The sequence below is a fragment of the Pelobates fuscus genome, chromosome 7 (assembly GCF_036172605.1).
Source record: "Pelobates fuscus isolate aPelFus1 chromosome 7, aPelFus1.pri, whole genome shotgun sequence".
NCBI lineage: Eukaryota > Metazoa > Chordata > Amphibia > Anura > Pelobatidae > Pelobates > Pelobates fuscus.
The window spans coordinates 124,497,111-124,515,880 of record NC_086323.1 but is presented as its reverse complement, the minus strand read 5'-3'; the positions used below and the strand labels follow the sequence as shown (position 1 = coordinate 124,515,880).

The 18,770-nt window shown below is 45.6% G+C and overlaps 1 protein-coding gene across 2 annotated transcripts in view; it reads left to right on the top strand.

The window, feature by feature from the left end:
* Window positions 1–239: 239 nt before the first annotated feature.
* USP4 (ubiquitin specific peptidase 4) overlaps window positions 240–18,770 on the top strand; it is a 58,685-nt gene continuing 40,154 nt past the window's right edge. For both annotated transcript variants that reach the window (XM_063426542.1, XM_063426541.1), the window contains exons 1-6: window positions 240–460; window positions 12,149–12,276; window positions 13,057–13,187; window positions 13,329–13,455; window positions 16,063–16,208; window positions 16,310–16,368. In XM_063426542.1, the coding sequence (XP_063282612.1) occupies window positions 276–460; window positions 12,149–12,276; window positions 13,057–13,187; window positions 13,329–13,455; window positions 16,063–16,208; window positions 16,310–16,368 (776 nt within the window). In that variant the 5' untranslated portion in view covers window positions 240–275. The remainder of the gene's footprint in view (window positions 461–12,148; window positions 12,277–13,056; window positions 13,188–13,328; window positions 13,456–16,062; window positions 16,209–16,309; window positions 16,369–18,770) is intronic.

The window sequence follows — 18,770 nt, the reverse complement described above, 5'->3', positions numbered from 1 at the left end:
AAGCGAGCCCTTCCATGCGGCAAGGGGAAATTGAAAGTGAAGGGGGATTTACGAACTGAAAGGGCAGCACTACACCCGCGCCTAAGCGCGTGTCCTACCGTCACGCGCAGCCATGCCTCTTCCCAACGCACGGGCTCGCGCCCCTCCCCTTTCCTTCCCCATGTTCCGCTTGAGAGCGCGCGCACGCTAACGTGACAGCGGGGAGGGGCTGAGAGCGTGTATGTGCGCCCAGGAGTACGTGCGCGCTCCCCAGAGCCGAGAGCAGGAACGCAGCGATGGCGGAGGGGGGAGGAGGTGGTGGCGGCGGCGGTGGTGAACCGGGCCCGGCACAGCCGCAGCGATCAGCATGTACGCCGTCCCCAGGACCGGCACCGGAGCCCGCCAGCAGCCCGGAGCCCGAGACCCAGAAGGCCGAGCTGGGGGAGATGCTCAAAGCGCCGCTGAAGAAGGGAGATGAGTGGTGAGGGACAGGCCGGGCAGGGCGAGGAGGGAAGTGACTGTTAGGGAGGCTCCGGCCACCGACAACTGTCACCTGGGGAGTGGCGACGGCTGCCTGGCCAGCGGGCTGGGAGTGCTGTGTCATTGGGCCTGGCAGCAGCCCAGAGCCGGGAGATAGGCCTGGACCGGCACCACGAGGGGGGCCAGCATAGGACACTCACTGAGTGACCGCACTCACACTCGCTGGGTGACCGCCCTCACACTCACACTCGCTGGGTGACCGCCCTCACACTGACACTCGCTGGGTGACCGCCCTCACACTGACACTCGCTGGGTGACCGCCCTCACACTGACACTCGCTGGGTGACCGCCCTCACACTGACACTCGCTGGGTGACCGCCCTCACACTGACACTCGCTGGGTGACCGCCCTCACACTGACACTCGCTGGGTGACCGCCCTCACACTGACACTCGCTGGGTGACCGCCCTCATACTGACACTCGCTGGGTGACCGCCCTCACACTGACACTCGCTGGGTGACCGCCCTCACACTGACACTCGCTGGGTGACCGCCCTCACACTGACACTCGCTGGGTGACCGCCCTCACACTGACACTCGCTGGGTGACCGCCCTCACACTGACACTCGCTGGGTGACCGCCCTCACACTGACACTCGCTGGGTGACCGCCCTCACACTGACACTCGCTGGGTGACCGCCCTCACACTGACGCTCGCTGGGTGACCGCCCTCACACTGACGCTCGCTGGGTGACCGCCCTCACACTGACGCTCGCTGGGTGACCGCCCTCACACTGACGCTCGCTGGGTGACCGCCCTCACACTGACGCTCGCTGGGTGACCGCCCTCACACTGACGCTCGCTGGGTGACCGCCCTCACACTGACGCTCGCTGGGTGACCGCCCTCACACTGACGCTCGCTGGGTGACCGCCCTCACACTGACGCTCGCTGGGTGACCGCCCTCACACTGACGCTCGCTGGGTGACCGCCCTCACACTGACGCTCGCTGGGTGACCGCCCTCACGCTGACGCTCGCTGGGTGACCGCCCTCACGCTGACGCTCGCTGGGTGACCGCCCTCACGCTGACGCTCGCTGGGTGACCGCCCTCACGCTGACGCTCGCTGGGTGACCGCCCTCACGCTGACGCTCGCTGGGTGACCGCCCTGACGCTCGCTGGGTGACCGCCCTGACGCTCGCTGGGTGACCGCCCTGACGCTCGCTGGGTGACCGCCCTGACGCTCGCTGGGTGACCGCCCTGACGCTCGCTGGGTGACCGCCCTGACGCTCGCTGGGTGACCGCCCTGACGCTCGCTGGGTGACCGCCCTGACGCTCGCTGGGTGACCGCCCTGACGCTCGCTGGGTGACCGCCCTGACGCTCGCTGGGTGACCGCCCTGACGCTCGCTGGGTGACCGCCCTGACGCTCGCTGGGTGACCGCCCTGACGCTCGCTGGGTGACCGCCCTGACGCTCGCTGGGTGACCGCCCTGACGCTCGCTGGGTGACCGCCCTGACGCTCGCTGGGTGACCGCCCTGACGCTCGCTGGGTGACCGCCCTGACGCTCGCTGGGTGACCGCCCTGACGCTCGCTGGGTGACCGCCCTGACGCTCGCTGGGTGACCGCCCTGACGCTCGCTGGGTGACCGCCCTGACGCTCGCTGGGTGACCGCGTGACCTGTAAGAATTAGCTTGGTAGTGCTATAGGGTCAAACAAGGTCCTGTCCCTAACATGGCAAAATCATAACTGTATTTACGTTTATATTAGTAACATTTGTGTATGTTTCAGTATTCACTCACAACTGATTGAGACCATTCTTTAGGTCAGGTCTAATCCTTGTCACAATGTTTGCCTGTTGCAAGCTGATCTGTCAAGTGTCGAGTTTGATTCAGACTAGGCTCACTCTAAAAGAAAACCTGCTGTTTATTGACAGGTCTAAAGTTATGTATTTATGAATTACATGGTGATCTCTGCTCTTAATATTTTAGCATTGGATGATAGTTACTTGTTTTTTGTTTACTATAGGGTAACACTTTCTTTGGCATGTTAGGGCGGGTTTGGGAAATAGTATGTTTTAAACATCCATCACAGAAGGACAGGGTCAGGCAGTGTTTTGTTAGCATAACTTAGTGTGACTTGAAGTGTTTTTGACTGTTTCTCCCATCAAGCTCCCACATAGTTTTCAGTTGGGATGCTGTGCATGTGCTATAAATCCCAGCTCAAGCCAAGTTGAGTAGTGAATACCGTCAAATATATGTTTTTTGTTTTAAATACATAAATGAAACCACTCGCCATGCCAGTAGAAGCTGCAGAATAGTTTTTTTTTTTTCACTTACCAAAATTATTTTGTCTTCATGATTGAAGTCTCTTTAAACTACATGCATGCAGCGTCTGTACAAGTCCTTCCATTCTTATTCACTTTTGATTTTTTTTTTCAAGTTTGTTATAATGAAAAGGACACAAGCTCCTTGCACTGCAAATAGTTGCGATGCTTGTTGTATCCCTTTAATAGCTGCGCATATTCTTTTGAGGTTTTCCCTCAGGTTTTCCCTGCAGAATAGCATTAATCTCAATGTCCTGTGCCTTTTCTTTCTAGCACTATTGCCTGTGTTTGAATGATCTCAGCATGAGTCCTATTGGTGTGATTTTTTTTGTTTTGTGTTTTTTTTGTCTATCTTAAGATGGCACATCACTCACTAGACTCCTGTGTAATTAGTTAACCCCTTCAGGAAGGAGTCAATAGTACACGTTCTGATCAAAACAAAACGTAAACAAAAACTGGAATTTGCGCTATATGTCTGTTAAACCGTAATTCACCTCTTTCATATTAAATGCACTGACACTTATATATCATTTTGTTCAGGAGAAACAGGGCTTTCATTTCATATCAAAAAGTTAAATATGAAACATAATTTATTATGAATAAAATTTAAAAAAACAGACATTTTAAAATTTTTTTTTTAAAAAATTCTAGTTACGCCTCACATTTTAGCTGTAAATGTCATAATACTGTGCAAAAAAATTCACATATTTGTTATCAGCGATGTCTCATGAGTACAACAGTACCCCCCCATTAACAGGTTTTATGGTCTTTTGGAAAGTTACAGGGTGAAATATAGAACGTTCCATTTTGAAATTGAAATTTGCCAGATTAGTAATGTTACCTTTGAGACGGTGTGGTAGCCCAGGAATGAGAATTACCCCCATAATGGCATACCATTTGAAAAAGTAGACAACCCAAGGTATTGAACGTGGGGTATGTTTAGTCTTTTTTTAGTAGCCACTAAACACTGGCCAAAGTTAGCGTTCATATTTGTTTTTGTCACAAACACTGGCCAAAGTTAGCGTTCATATTTGTTTTTGTGTGAAAAAAGCAAAAATCTAATATTTGGCCAGTGTTTGTGACTAAGTGGCTACTAAAAATGACTGGACATACCCCATTTGCAATACCTTGGGTTGTCTTCTTTTGCAAATGGTATGCCATCATGGGGGTAATTCTTATTCCTGGGCTACCATACGGTCTCAAAGGCAACATAACTAATCTGCCAAATTTCAATGTCAAAAAAATGAAATGCAAGCCTCATATGTGACTCTCTAACTTTCCAAAACACCATAAAACCTGTACATGGGGGGTACTGTTATTCTCAGGAGACTTCACTAAACACAAAAATTAGTGTTTTAAAACAGTAAAACATATTACAACAATAAAATAGTCCATAAAAGTGCCATTTGTTTGTAAAAAAATGCAAAAAACTTCACTTTTTTACTTAAAATATCATCGTTGTAATACAATTTACCAGTTATAAACACTAATATTTGAGTTCAGCGAAGTCTCCCGAGTAAAACAGTACCCCCTATGTACAGGTTTTATGGTGTCTTGGAGAGTTACAGGGTCAAATATAGTGCTTGCGAATTAAATTCTCTGCACTTTCTTCCTGTGTTGTCAGGCATGTCAATCAAATTTTAATTAATCAAATGACATAATTATGTTAAAAAATTACTTAAGTATATACGTAGAATTTTAATATATCTGCATTTATAGGTATTTAAGTTCTACGTGTATACTAATGTAATCTTTTATGTAATTATATGTATTTATCTCTATATATATATATATATATATATATATATATATATATATATATATATATATATATATATATAAAAAAATTTTTGCGGTTATTTGTATTTATAGATATATATAGAATGTCATTCTAAGTGTATTTTGTTACCTATATGTATATATATTAACAAAATACAGTTAGAATGAAATTACATATGAATATATAATTTATTTTAAATTTTGTTTCAATATTTTATTTTTATTTATTTATTATTGTAATTATACATATATAATATGTGTATATATCCATTATATATATATAATATATATATACATATTATATATGTAACGTCATTCTAAGTGTATTTTAATATTAATATATATACTAATATTAATCTTAAAATACACTTTGTATGACGTTACATATATATATATATATATATTATACTTTTAATTTAATTTTACACATGTTTTAATTATTTTTTTTTACAGATCCCACCAGCAGGGGGACTGTCTGACATTTCAGACAGCCCCCCTGCTGGCAGATCCACAGCCAGCTATAGGGGGCCATGTCATCGCTCTTTAAGAGCGATCACATGGCCCCCTGGGGCCTCATTTGCCGTGGGGGGGCTGCCTGGGCTGTCAGGCAGCCCCCCAGAAGAGGATCGTAGCGGAGGTGAGTACCGCCGAGGTCCTGGGGGCTTAAGCCGTTACGGCGTTCCATGCCGCCGCAACGGCTTTAACCCCTTAAGGACACATGACATGTGTGACATGTCATGATTCCCTTTTATTCCAGAAGTTTGGTCCTTAAGGGGTTAAAGCCGCGAGGGCATAGAACGCCGTAACGCGTTAAGTGGTTAAAGGAAAACTACTGTTGGAGTGCTGGGTCACACTCCTTGATGGGGGTTGGGACCTTATGACGTGAGCAGCTAACAATGCTTTCCTATGGGGATTATCGACATGCTGCACGTCTATATGCACAGTGTGAGGATGTCCAGCGTTGTTTCACAGAGCCAAAACACCTAAAATAGCAGGCAGCGACTCTAGTCTTAACACATGCAATGTAAACATTGCAATTTCTCAAAAACGGCAGTGTTTTGCATTGTCGGGTTAAGTGAACAGGGACACTGCACCCAGACAAATTGAATGAGATGAAGTGGTCTGGGTGCCTATCGTGTCCTTAAGCACGGAGGCAATTGTACAAATTGTTACCAAAACCTAGAATTTGAACGGTTTGTTCAAGCATAATTTACTTTTCAATACAATTATTGTATACCATTTTGTTCCGGAGAAATAGGGCTTTCATTTCACATCAAATACCTATGTATGAAACATTTAATGAGTAAAATGTAAAAACGTGTGAGAAATTGAGAAATGTTTATTTTCCAAGTTCTACGCGGCATTTTAAAGGGACACTAGACACCCTTAACGCTAGAGTGGTAATTATTGCAGTTTTTATATACTGCAAGATTTACTTACTAGGGTTAACTCCTCCTCTAGTGGCTGTCTACCAGACAACCACTAGATGGGCTTCCAAGCTTGAAGGCGACTATTGGTCACCTCAACAACGCTGGACGTCCTCACGCTATGCACAAGGGCTACCAGCGTCGCTATTTGAAAGCATTGAATAATGCTTTCCTATGGGGAAATCCTACTTCTAGTGCGGCCATTGCTGCGCATTAGGTCTCGCGTAGGCGGAGTCAAGCAAGCGCCGAGGTACATCGGCGTTGGACCCAGGTAAGTGACTGATGGGGTGCGCATTAACAAAGAGGGAATTTATAGTGCCAGGAAAATGAGTTTGTTTTCCTGGCCCTATAATTTCCCTTTCACTGTTAATGCCATAATTCTGTACGCTTTTAGTGCAATAAAATACACATTTGTATGCTGTGATGTCCCACAAGTACACCAATGCCCCCATGCACAGGTTTTATGGGTTTTTTTTAGGTTACAGACTCAAATATAGGGATTTTCATTTTATACACATTGAAATTGGCCAGATTGGTTTGCTGGGCCTATGTTGTCTTTGACACCGTATGGCAGCTTAGGAATTAAAATTACTCCTGTCATGGCATACTATTTGCAAAAGTAGACAACCCAGGGTATTCAAAATGGGGTGTGTCCAGTCTTGTTTTGTAGCCACATAGTCACAAACCCTGGCCAGTTAGTGTTCATATAGTTTAAAAAAAATGAACACAAAAGTTGCCCTTTCACTGATGATATCTTTGTCAATATACATATTACTGCTCTAAAATAATCATATATGTGTTCTGATGTCTCATGAGTATAGCAGTGTGAGTATAGCCCTGTACAGATTTTTTTTTTGGGGTGGGGGAGGGGGGGTGCGGGGGGAAAAGTGTCAAATATTGGACTTGCAAATTAAATTATCTGGACTTTCTGCCTGGATTGTCAGGCAAGACCCCTAATATATATTTTTTTTTTTAAACATAATTATGTGATTTTACTAATTATATATTTGGGGATCTGCCTGGCATCCCAGACAGTCCCCCTGCAGTGAATCTGTTCATAACTCCAATCTGTCATGTTATCGTGGTGCCATCGCAATCACAGGACTCAGGTGGGCTTGGGTTGTCAGGCAGTTTCCGCAGTTGCCGTAGAGGGTAAGTATCCGGGCTGGGGACGGGACCAATTGTTAGGGCATGCTAACACCCTAAAAATCTCTTGTAGAATGACATGCACTTCGTTGGGAAGGGGTTAAAGGACCACTATAGGCACCCAGACCACTTCAGCTCAATGAAATGGTCTGGGTGCCAGGTCCAGCTAGGTTTAACCCTTTTTTCTGTAAACATAGAGTTCCCCGCCCGGCACTATAGTGCTTCCATGCTTATTCACTTTTGATTATTTTATTAAAGTTTGTTATAGTAAAAAGGACACAAGCTCCTTGCACTGCAAATAGCTGTGATGCTTGTTGTATCCCTTTAACCCGCAGACAAGTGATGTTATTGCATGTAATAAATAAATAATTTCAGGCTTTTCTTGAAGCGATGATGGTAGTGTTTGCTGGCATATTTTGAAAAACATATCATACGTTCTATGTTGTTTTTGTCACGTACTGAAAGTAAATATTTTTATGACTGTGCAGTTTTGTGTTAGAGGCTTTATTACACCTGAGACCTAAGCTATTTTCAATGGTTTTATTTGCAATGAAAACTACTAAATATCAGTATGTTCACGATTGTAATCCTATAAGAAGCCATTTGGTTAAGTTGTGAAATGATTGAGCAGGTTTGCTGTGAATTGCCGGGCCCAGGTTGCTCCAGGCATCCCTGCGCAAGGAGTAGGCGGAAACACAAATGATTTGATAGTTTTGCAATATGATGTGAATTTCTCTATTTTGCAATGTTCTAATGATGGAAAATTAAAGAAATACTATAAATACCAAACCAATACAACATAGTGTACTGGTTATGGTGCTAGGCATTGGTTTTCCTCTCCTACGCTGTATGTTTGTCAGCCTGCCTAAGTGTGAAGGTTACTTAACCCCTTAAGGACCAAACTTCTGGAATAAAAGGGAATCATGACATGTCACACACGTCATGTGTCCTTAAGGGGTTAAAGGACCACTCTAGTGCCAGGAAAACATACTCGTTTTCCTGGCACTAGAGTGCCCTGAGGGTGCCCCCACCCTCAGGGACCCCCGCCCGGCTCTGGAAAGGGGAAAGGGGTTAACTCTTACCTTTTTCCAGCGCTGGGCGGAGAGCTCTCCTCCTGCTCTCCTCCTCTGATCCGCCTCTTCTCCTCCCCGTCGGCTGAATGCGCACGCGCGGCAAGAGCTGCGCGCGCATTCAGCCGGTCACATAGGAAAGCATTCATAATGCTTTCCTATGGACGCTGGCGTGCTCTCACTGTGAAAATCACAGTGAGAAGCACGCAAGCGCCTCTAGCGGCTGTCAATGAGACAGCCACTAGAGGACATAGGGGGAAGGCTTAACCCATTAATAAACATAGCAGTTTCTCTGAAACTGCTATGTTTATGAAAAAATGGGTTAACCCTAGAAGGACCTGGCACCCAGACCACCTCATTAAGCTGAAGTGGTCTGGGTGCCTAGAGTGGTCCTTTAAGTCACATTTCAATGTATAGTTTTACTGTTTGTAACAAGCAGCCTATTATTATCAGTGGCATACCTATAGCTATCAGGAAGTAACGATTCACTTTACTCTCTCTTTTATAGCAACATTTGTGTCATAGTCCTTGCTTATTTTAAGTGTATAAAATGTGTTAATCTGATAAATCTGCTATATTTCTAATATGTATTTATTTGTATATTGGCATCAGGAGGAAGTCATCCATAGATGACTTCCTCCTAATGCTAATATACATATTTTAGACTATAACATTTTTATGTTTTACAGATTATAGATACACCTTATCACTATTCTGTCTTGATTTGCAGTGCTTTGGCTGCTTTTCATTTGTGTGATAAAATATTAGCAACTTTTTGCAACAAAATGAGAAATTAGCAAATCTTAGAATTAGAATAATTCGGTTTAATTTTCTTTTCTGAAGTAACTTTGTAAATATGAATGCTATTGTTCATGTGTTTAACACAGAAACTTTTAGTTGGTTATTAAAATCATCATTGGAAGCATTTAAATGGATACTGTAGTGCCAAGGCTACAAAGCTGTATTCCTGACACTACCAATCCATCTGCCTGCCCCCTCCCTCGCACCTCCTCCCCGGTAAATAAAGGGTTGAAAATCCTTTATTTACTTACCTTATCCCAGTGCGGATGTTCCTTGGCGCTGGGTCGAAGATCCGCCCCCTCCTCCGTCCAGCAACGAGCGGGGACTAAAGCACATGCGCCTTTAATGCCACGTGCGCATTAGACCTCCCCATAGGAAAGCATTGAATCAATGCTTTCCTATGGGGGAAAATCTGACGCTGGAGGTCCTCATGCAGAGCGTGAGGACGTCCAGCGTTAGATAACGGACCAAGCGCCCCCAATGGCTATCTGGTAGACGGCCACTGAGGGCAGACGTAGCGCTGCAATGTAAACATTGCAATTCTCCGGAACTGCAATGTTTAACATTGCAGCACTAGCTGCAAAAGGAACACCGCACCCAGACCACTTTAATGAGCTGAAATGGTCTGGGTGCCTACAGTGTCTCCCTAAAACAAGCGGTTTTTAATACTTCACTGTCCCTTTAATGAGCACAAGAACCAGTCCTGTTGGTAAAGTCATCATGCAATGTTCAGGCTTGCTCACACCTTGATGACCGTACACTTTATTGTGTAATTCAATGGATAATTACCATAGTACTCGCACAGAAACCAAAACCATTTCAAAATAAATCTCTCTCATTCATGTGGTAGTTATCTCAGATGAGTATTTGACACTCCTGCATTGCCCATATCATTTTGATCTTATAATTAAACAGAATAACAAAGATGGGGGCTAGGCAAGGAAAGGGAAGATGAATACCCCCTGCAGTGAAACGTTAAATGGACACTACAGGCACCCAGACCACCTCAGTTCACTGCAGTGGTCTAGATGCAGTGTCCCTGTTCTCCTTAGTCCGGCAATGTAAATCATTACAGTTTTTGAGAAAATGCATTGATTACATTACAGGACTAAGACTCCCTCAAGTGGATGTCAATCAGACAGTCACTAGAGGCACTTCCTGATGGCTAGGCGACTTTTGAGTCGGCATGAGGACATCCAGCATTAGTTAAATCCCATAGGAAAGCATTGAAGCATGCCCATTAGTCCCCCCACCCACTCCTTGTCAGGTGACGTTGGAGGAGACGGAACACTGACCCAGCGCCAAGGGAGATCTGCGCTGGAATCAGGTTATTGTTACATGGTTGTTTTATTTTTACCCTTGCAGTGCTGGGAGGGGGCAGAGGAAACTATAGTGTATGGAATACAACTTGGAATTCCATACACTGTAGATTCCCTTTAATGATAAAAAAGTGTGTCCTTTTCTTAATGACATATATTTTTGTCATTGTGTCAACATTTTCACAGAATGGGATAGTATTGTATCTCATTGTGGCCAAGTGGTTCATTAGGTGATTTTCTTAAATATTAACTCTCACTTCCACAATTGATGGAACCAATGTTCCCAAGCAGCAGCCAGGGCTGTCCTCGCAGGTAATACATACTCTCTTATTAAAGAGCTTTTGGGCACTGCTCTGGAAAGCTTCCAGAGTTCGTGGTGCCTCTGTGCAATTTTTAATTGCTGCATTGTCATGACTCTCAAAAAACAATTTTAATTTGAAATATCGGGGCCCCTATTTAGTGTATCTCTCCATCTCTCATTATTATTATTATTATTATGATATTTATAGAGCGCCGTCAAATTCCGCAGCGCTTTACAATGGGTGGACGAACAGACATGTAGTTGTAACCAGACAAGTTGGACACACAGGAACAGAGGGGTTGAGGGCCCTGCTCAATGAGCTTACATGCTAGAGGGAGTGGGGTAAAATGACACAACAGGTAAGGAAAGTATTAGACTAGTGACAGTTGCAGAAGAGGAATCAATTGGGAGCTATTAACAGTTTAATTGATACGCTTTTATGAAGAAGTGGGTTTTTAACGATTTTTTGAAGGAGTGGAGACTGGATGAGCATCTAAAAGAGGAGGGAAGCGAGTTCCATAGGAACGGTGCAGCCCTCGAGAAATCTTGAAGACGAGCATCAGAGGTGGGAGTACGGACAGAAGATAGACATAAGTCTTCAGCAGATCATAAGGGCCTAGACGGGACATACTTGTGTATAAGGGAGGATAGATAGGTGGGAGCAGCATTATGCAGAGATTTGAAAGCAAGAACCAGAATTTCAAATTGAGCTCTATATTTTATAGGAAGCCAATGTAGGGACTGACAGCAGGGTGAGGCATGGGAGGTGCTGGCAATGTGTAGTGTTTGTGTCTGTGTGCCCACTGGCTGTGTTTAGTATGTGTGTGCTGTGAGTAATATGTATGTGTGATGTATGCTGACTCTGTTTAATGTGTGGTGTAGAAAAAAAAAATTCCCTGGTGGGGGATCTCACAAATCACATAAATAAGGTGCTAACCACATGGTCTGGCCATGTGTCATGACTGCTACTTGCCCACAGAACGGGTGAGGGGGGCAATAGGTCATAAACCGAATTGTTCGGTAGACGAGGATCCCTGGAACCTATGTTTGTGTGAATTCCCAGGACTCTGATTCAGGGGATTCCCAGTGCTAGAGAGCTGGTCATATGTCCGCGCAGTTGTTAAACAAGTGCGTTAAGTGAGGACTATATTAATCCCTGATCATCTGGTGGTGGAACTTGCGACTGCACCTTTTACTTCTCTTCTGTCTGGTTCTTTACAAATGTGTCAGAGCATATGCCATGGTAACCTATGACAATGCTTTCGAAAAGTGGGAAGTGTCAGATTGCAAGGGAGAGTTCCCAGTGCAGACTACAAGCTCCCTAGCACTTTGCACACTGGGGCCCTCTTGGTTGGTTGGATAGATGCTCTGAACTCTGGCCACAACTTGCCCTTTTGGATGGGTCAGACTAGTGTGCCATACAAAGCCATATGCCATATGTTTCTGACTCTTGCACTAAATCAAGATGTCTAAGCCACTTTGTGTGCCATATTCTCATTATCTTCCTTAAACTTTTTTTTCCTTCAGGTATCTCATTGACAGTCGGTGGTTTAAGCAATGGAAGAAGTATGTTGGTTATGACTCCTGGGATATGTACAATGTGGGAGAGAGCAATCTCTATCCGGGACCTGTTGACAACTCAGGTCTTTTTTCAGGTATAGTAGGAATAGTAGGAAAACTGCTGGGGTTAGTACTATGCTTATCTGTACATTTCAAAAATTTCAAGGGACACTACAGTCACCAGAACAACTACAGCTTAATGTAGTTGTTCTGTTGAGCATAATCATTCCCTGCAGGAATTTTCATGCAAACACTGCCCTTTCAGAGAAAAAGCAGTGTTTACATTGCTGCTAGGGAAACTTCCAGTGGCCACTCCTCAGATGGGCAGTGCTGCACTGCCGTTCCGCGTCTCCACGCTTTGCATGGAGACTCTGAATATTCCTCATAGAGATGCATTGATTCAATGCATCTCAATGAGAAGGTGCTGATTAACCAATTACCCTATGTGAAAGCATGGGGTTGGCTAAAATCCTAAATTGTGATGTCAACAAGGAGGTGGGTCGGGGGCAGGGACAGCACTGGCAGGGACACGTGGCATTTGAAATGTATGTTTTCTTACCTTTTAAGGTGGCTAAGGGAGGGGGCCACGCCACCTAAATGGTGGTTTAACATTATATTGTCAGGAATACATGTGTGTTTTTTCTTTTTAAGGTTTTTTTTTCACGTTTATTAGATTCTTTGTGATTCATCTGGTGGGGCTTGTGTGGTTCTTTTCAATTATCCATTTTACAATGTTCAGAAGCACTTTCCTTCTGTGGTTTCTTTCAAATGATCACTTTTTATGTTCTGTATAAAGTTGATCTTGCTACATTACTCTTGAGCTGCCAGAAAAGCTTATAATTTTTGTTTATTATAGAGTCTATCTTCTCTCCTAGATGCTGATACTCAGGCACTAAAGGAACATCTGATTGATGAACTGGACTATGTTCTGGTGCCAACTGAAGCATGGCTGAAACTGATGAGTTGGTATGGCAGTGTAGAAGGACAGCAGCCCATTGTGAGAAAGGTTTGTTTTTGCAGTTAAAAAGCAAAGCCAACTGTTGTGTGCCGTGGCTGCATTTACTGTCCCGTTAAATGCCCAGATGCAGCTTCACAACCCTTAGTGGTGTCTGATTGTAACCTTTGATTTTCTTTCATGTATGTGTAGGTGGTTGAGCATGGCATGTTTGTAAAACATTGTAAAGTTGAGGTATACCTCATTGAGCTGAAGCTCTGTAATGACAGTGACCCAGATACCCTGATTCCACGGCACTTCAGCAAAGCAGACACTATAGGTAAGCTTCCAGAACTTTTAAAAAATGTATTCAGTTTTTGTAGACAATATTTAAATTTATGAATGACCTACTGCTTTCTATTTTATGTCCAAATGTAAATGTTATGTACGTACAGCTCTTAACATGCTCTTTGAATTGTGGGATGCAGATATTTGGGAAATGGGGTGCTCAGCACTTGCTGAGTGAGGAAGAAGCAATTGTCAGATATTTGGTCACATTGGTGCTCTGACTTACTGTCTGTTTCTCAGTGCTTAAAATAATAATAAATGAAAGGCACTTGCATGTTTTTGTCAATAATATTTATTAAGTGAATGAGAAACAGCAAGTGGTCTAGGCACTGTTTCTTGGTCTCTCTTCAATTGTAAGACTGGGAGTAATGCATTTATCTAAAATTTCTGGCATTGCGTACATTAAAATGTGTTGCTCCTGGGGGGCGGAGCCAGCACTCAACCCGAGAGGTCGCATGCCCGCATCGCTCCGACGATCGGCAGCGTTAATACAGCGACTACCGATCGAAACCGGCTACGTACAGCATCAGAACAACACCAATGGGGGGAAAAACTGCGCCCGGATCGGCCGCGGCAATCCGCCGATATCGGCGATCTATTGAGGAGAACGCATGGCGCAACAGGGCCCAAGATGGCGGCCGACACAGAGGAATACTCGGACAGCTCGGACGACTTCCACCTGCACTGCCCGGAGACTCTTGGTTCTCAAGCGCCGGCAAGGCAAGTACAGCCGACAGCGGGCCACCCGGTGACCACAGAGATACTCACCTCCCTCCTAACGGGCCTGCGCCAGTCACTCTCGTCTGAGATCTCCCAAGTGAGGGATGATGTCAGGGAGTTTACCGCCCGCTTAACCACCGTGGAGCAACTTACTCAAGCACAGGCAACCCAGGTGACAGACCTCCAGACACAGGTGAGGGAACTCACCACAGCCCACACTGCACTGTCCCACCAACTGGCTGCCATGGAGGATAAGCGCAGATGGAAGCATATAAAAATCCGAGGTATCCCTGACACGGTGACCCCTGCAGAGTTGCCCCATCTCCTCCGCAGGCTTTTTGCAACCTTGCTGCCACCTAGACAAGCAAAAGGGGTACAGCTAGACGGCATGTTTCGCCTACCCAAACCACCGCAGCTCACTGGCACCACTACCGGGGACCTCCTGGTCAAGCTACAAAATGGGCAAGACAAAGCAGCACTCATGAGTGCCATCAAAGGGAAGAACCCCTACAGATTTGAGGACATGGACATATCATTTTATTCGGACCTATCCCGCACTACCCTACAATGGCGGAAATCCCTTCGTCCACTGACGACTCTACTGGCGGCCAGAGGGGTGACATACTGATGGGGACCGGCCCACGTGCTCATGATACAACACCAGGACACTGAACACAGAGTGACTGATATCACAGAGATGGACACTGTACTGGCAAAACTGGGCCTCACTAACCCCTCTCGAACTACAACTGCTTGGGACCCAGCCAATGTCGTTCCGTTTATCCCGGATCAGGGGGCGCTTCGGAGAAGACAACCTCATGAACCACCACCTCCAGTCTAACATGGACAATAAGTCACATATATTTTTATTTTCTCACATGTTTAAATTTTTTGTTCGTAGGGCCCATGGGCTTCTATTATAGACACCGGGTCAGACCCGGGACGCTGGCTCCAGTATACCACCCAACCCCCCCCCCCCCCCCCCAACTCCAATTGGCTCCCAGCCTATCTTAGTTTAACGACCAGGAGTTGTATCACACGCCATTTAAAATACTATGTATCTCTCTACATAATTTACCTACTGGCCCCTCTGACGGTCAATCCAAGTTGTTTCCCCAACACCCCAACTACATACGCACACCTGCCCTACTCCAATGGAGTGGACCTTGTTAACGCAGTAAAGAATAGCGTAGTAGAGGCATGCGCTAGGCCTCCTCCTAGGCACCTACAGCACCCCCAGCGGTGCCACTACCCTCATTAACGCCACCGACCACGTGGAAACTAATCTCTTTTTACAAATTTACAAGCTACTGCCTTACCCTAGATCTGTCTATTTTCACTTAACAAAATGCGATATTTATAATTGCCATACTGACGCTCTACTAATACCTGTTGCACTTGCCACAGCTGTCGAGGTTTCGTGTATTGGCAAGCGGTAGTTATCTTTTATGTTTAAATATTACCACTAAAAAATGTGCAGTAATTACAATTGCCATACTGTTGTTGTATATGTTACGTATGCGCTTGACCTAGCTGTTGTGGCTAACCAAGCAAGATGTAAAGCTCGCACAACAAAAATAAAGAATTAAAAAAAAAATGTATTGCTCCTTACAAGTTTCCTTGTCTGGGGTTATCTATATCACTGACAGTGGTGTGCAGAACATTGTTGCAATATGATTCATGCAGTCTGCAACTGAACGGGTAACTAAGTCAGAAGTGGGTAGGCAGACTTTATTTTTATTTTTTACTTTAAATTATCACATTACCTGTCCCTTGCTAGTCAGAGGTATATTGTATTTAGTTTATTTTCTTGAAACATGGAACAAAGTTCATATGTGCCACTTTTTTTAATTTTGCATATTCTTGTTGGATTACCCAGAAACTATAGAAAAAGAAATGAGAAATATATTTAGTATTCCGGTGGAGAAGGAGACCAGACTATGGAACAGATATATGACAAATACGTATGAGCAGCTCACCAAACCAGAAAACACTGTGCAGGATGCAGGACTTTATCAGGGCCAGGTAAAGACATATTTCTTTAAATATTGTCTGCTTGCGAAGACACTCTTATTGTCCTTTTTTATTTAATTTCCTATTTTTTATTTTTTTTATTTTTTTTTAAGGTTCTGGTAATTGAACAGAGGAATGCAGATGGTACATGGCCCAGGCAATCACAGTCAAAGTAAGTCCTTAGTGAATATATTCACATGTATGTATATATGCCCTTTCAAAGAAAACAAAAAAATATTTTGTGGCTATTAAGTGTGTTTCATATTTTTTTTTTTTTTTTTTTAAATAAATGCTGCCGTGGCCAACCAGCATCTCCTCAGAGAGATGCATTGCGTCAACTAAATTCTGGAAGGAAATCTAAATGGTTGTCACCATAGCAGGAAGCAATTAGACTTGTTTTGACATTAAAAGTACACTCTAGACACCAAAACAACTTTAGTTTCATTAAAGGACCACTATAGTGCCCTGAGGGTGCCCCCACCCTTAGAGTCCCACTCCCGCCGGGCTGAAGGGGGTTAAACACTCACTTTTCTCCAGCGCTGGGCTGCCTCGGCGCTGGGGACTCTCCTCCTTTTTCCGACGTCATCGGCTGAATGCACATGCGCGGCAAGAGCCGCACACCCATTCAGCCAGTCCATAGTAAAGCATTCTCAATGCTTTCCTTTCACAGTGAGAAGCGCCTCTAGCGGCTGTCAATGAGACAGCCACTAGAGGCTGGATTAACCCAAATGTAAACATAGCAGTTTCTCTGAAACTGCTATGTTTACAGCAGGCAGTGTTAATCCTAGATGGACCTGGCACCCAGACCACTTCATTAAGCTGAAGTGGTCTGGGTGCCTATAGTGGTCCTTTAAGCTGTTTTAGTATATAGATCGTTCCCTGCAGTCTCTCTGCTCAATTCTCTTCCATTTAAGAGTTGTCAACTTGTTTATACAGCCCTAGTCAAACCTCCCTGCAAGTGACTTGCACAGGCTTCCTAAGCAATCCTTGAAAAGGAACCTGTATATTCTAGGTTTCTTTATGGCACGGTATATTTAATCTAGACTTTATCTCCTGCTCTCTTGACGGCCTTCTAGAGCCTTTAGCCTCAGGAGTGTGATTAAAGTTCAATTTACAGAGCAGGAGATACAAAAAATTCTGAAGTAAGTTAAAGCGGCACTGTCATGCCGAACTTACCTTTCCTCAATCTCTTCCTCTTCTCCCCCTCTCTCAGGATCTGTTATTCTTTTCTTCCTGTCTTCTTTAGTTTTCTTTAAAATCATAAGACAAAGTAGGGACTCTTTGTCTTATGGAGGATCTCTCCGCTTGACCAGCTCAGACCAGCGGAGGAGCAAAGTGTGCTTCATTTCCGCTGGTCAGAGCAATTTTCCCATGATCCCTAGCTTTCCTCCCTGTTCCCACAATGCTTCCTGTCAGTATTGCCGAACGTCCTGTCACTTAGACAGAACGCCGGCAAAACTGCCGAATTGCATCCTAACAGAATGAGAAGAGTTTCTCCATTGGTGTTAGGATGCAATTCGGTACTTTGTTTGTATCGGGATTTCATTCTAATGAATGAAACTCCGATCCTATTAATTGACGCGGCTGCATCTTGCGGCCGCTAAGTAGATAACTCCCTAATTCCCACGGTATCAGGGAGCTATCTACTAAAAGGCTGAAAGACCTGAATTGGTCTTTCAGACAAATTTACTAATACTAAGTAAAGATTACTTAGTATTAGTAAATAATATGCCCCTACTCGCTATATCGCGAGTAGGGGCATGTCTAGTGAGCAGCCTGTGGCTGCTCACTGTAAAAAAACAAAAAACACTATAAACACTCCCCCCCCACCCCCCCCCCACGCGAGGGTTAAAGATGGGGTGGGACCTACTGTCCTCCCCCCTGGCCCCCACCCCTGAGCGGTGGGTGGGGGCCCTAATAAAACAATAAGGGGGGCCTATTGTCCTCCCCCCCTGGCCCCCACCCCTGCGCAGTGGGTGGGGGCCCTAATAAAACAATAAGGGGGTGGGACCTACTGTCCTCCCCCCCCCCCTGGCCCCTACCCCTGAGCGGTGGGTGGGGGCCCTAATAAAACAATACCGGGGGGGACCTACTGTCCTCCCCCCCCCCCTGGCCCCCACCCCTGCGCGGTGGGTGGGGGCCCTAATAAAAAAATAAGGGGGGGGGAGACCTACTGTCCTCCCCCCCCCGGCCCCCACCCCTGAGCGGTGGGTGGGTGCCCCTTATAAAACAATACGGGGGGGGGGGGACCTACTGTCCTCCCCCCCCCCCTGGCCCCCACCCCTGCGCGGTGGGTGGGGGCCCTAATAAAACAATAAGGGGGGGGGGGGGACCTACTGTCCTCCCCCACCCCTGAGCGGTGGGTGGGGGCCCTAATAAAACAATAAGGGGGGGGGGGACCTATTGTCCTCCCCCCCTGGCCCCCCACCCCTGAGCGGTGGGTGGGGGCCCTAATAAAACAATAAGGGGGGGCCTATTGTCCTCCCCCCCTTGCCCCCACCCCTGCGCAGTGGGTGGGGGCCCTAATAAAACAATAAGGGGGGGGGACCTACTGTCCTCCCCCCCCTGGCCCCC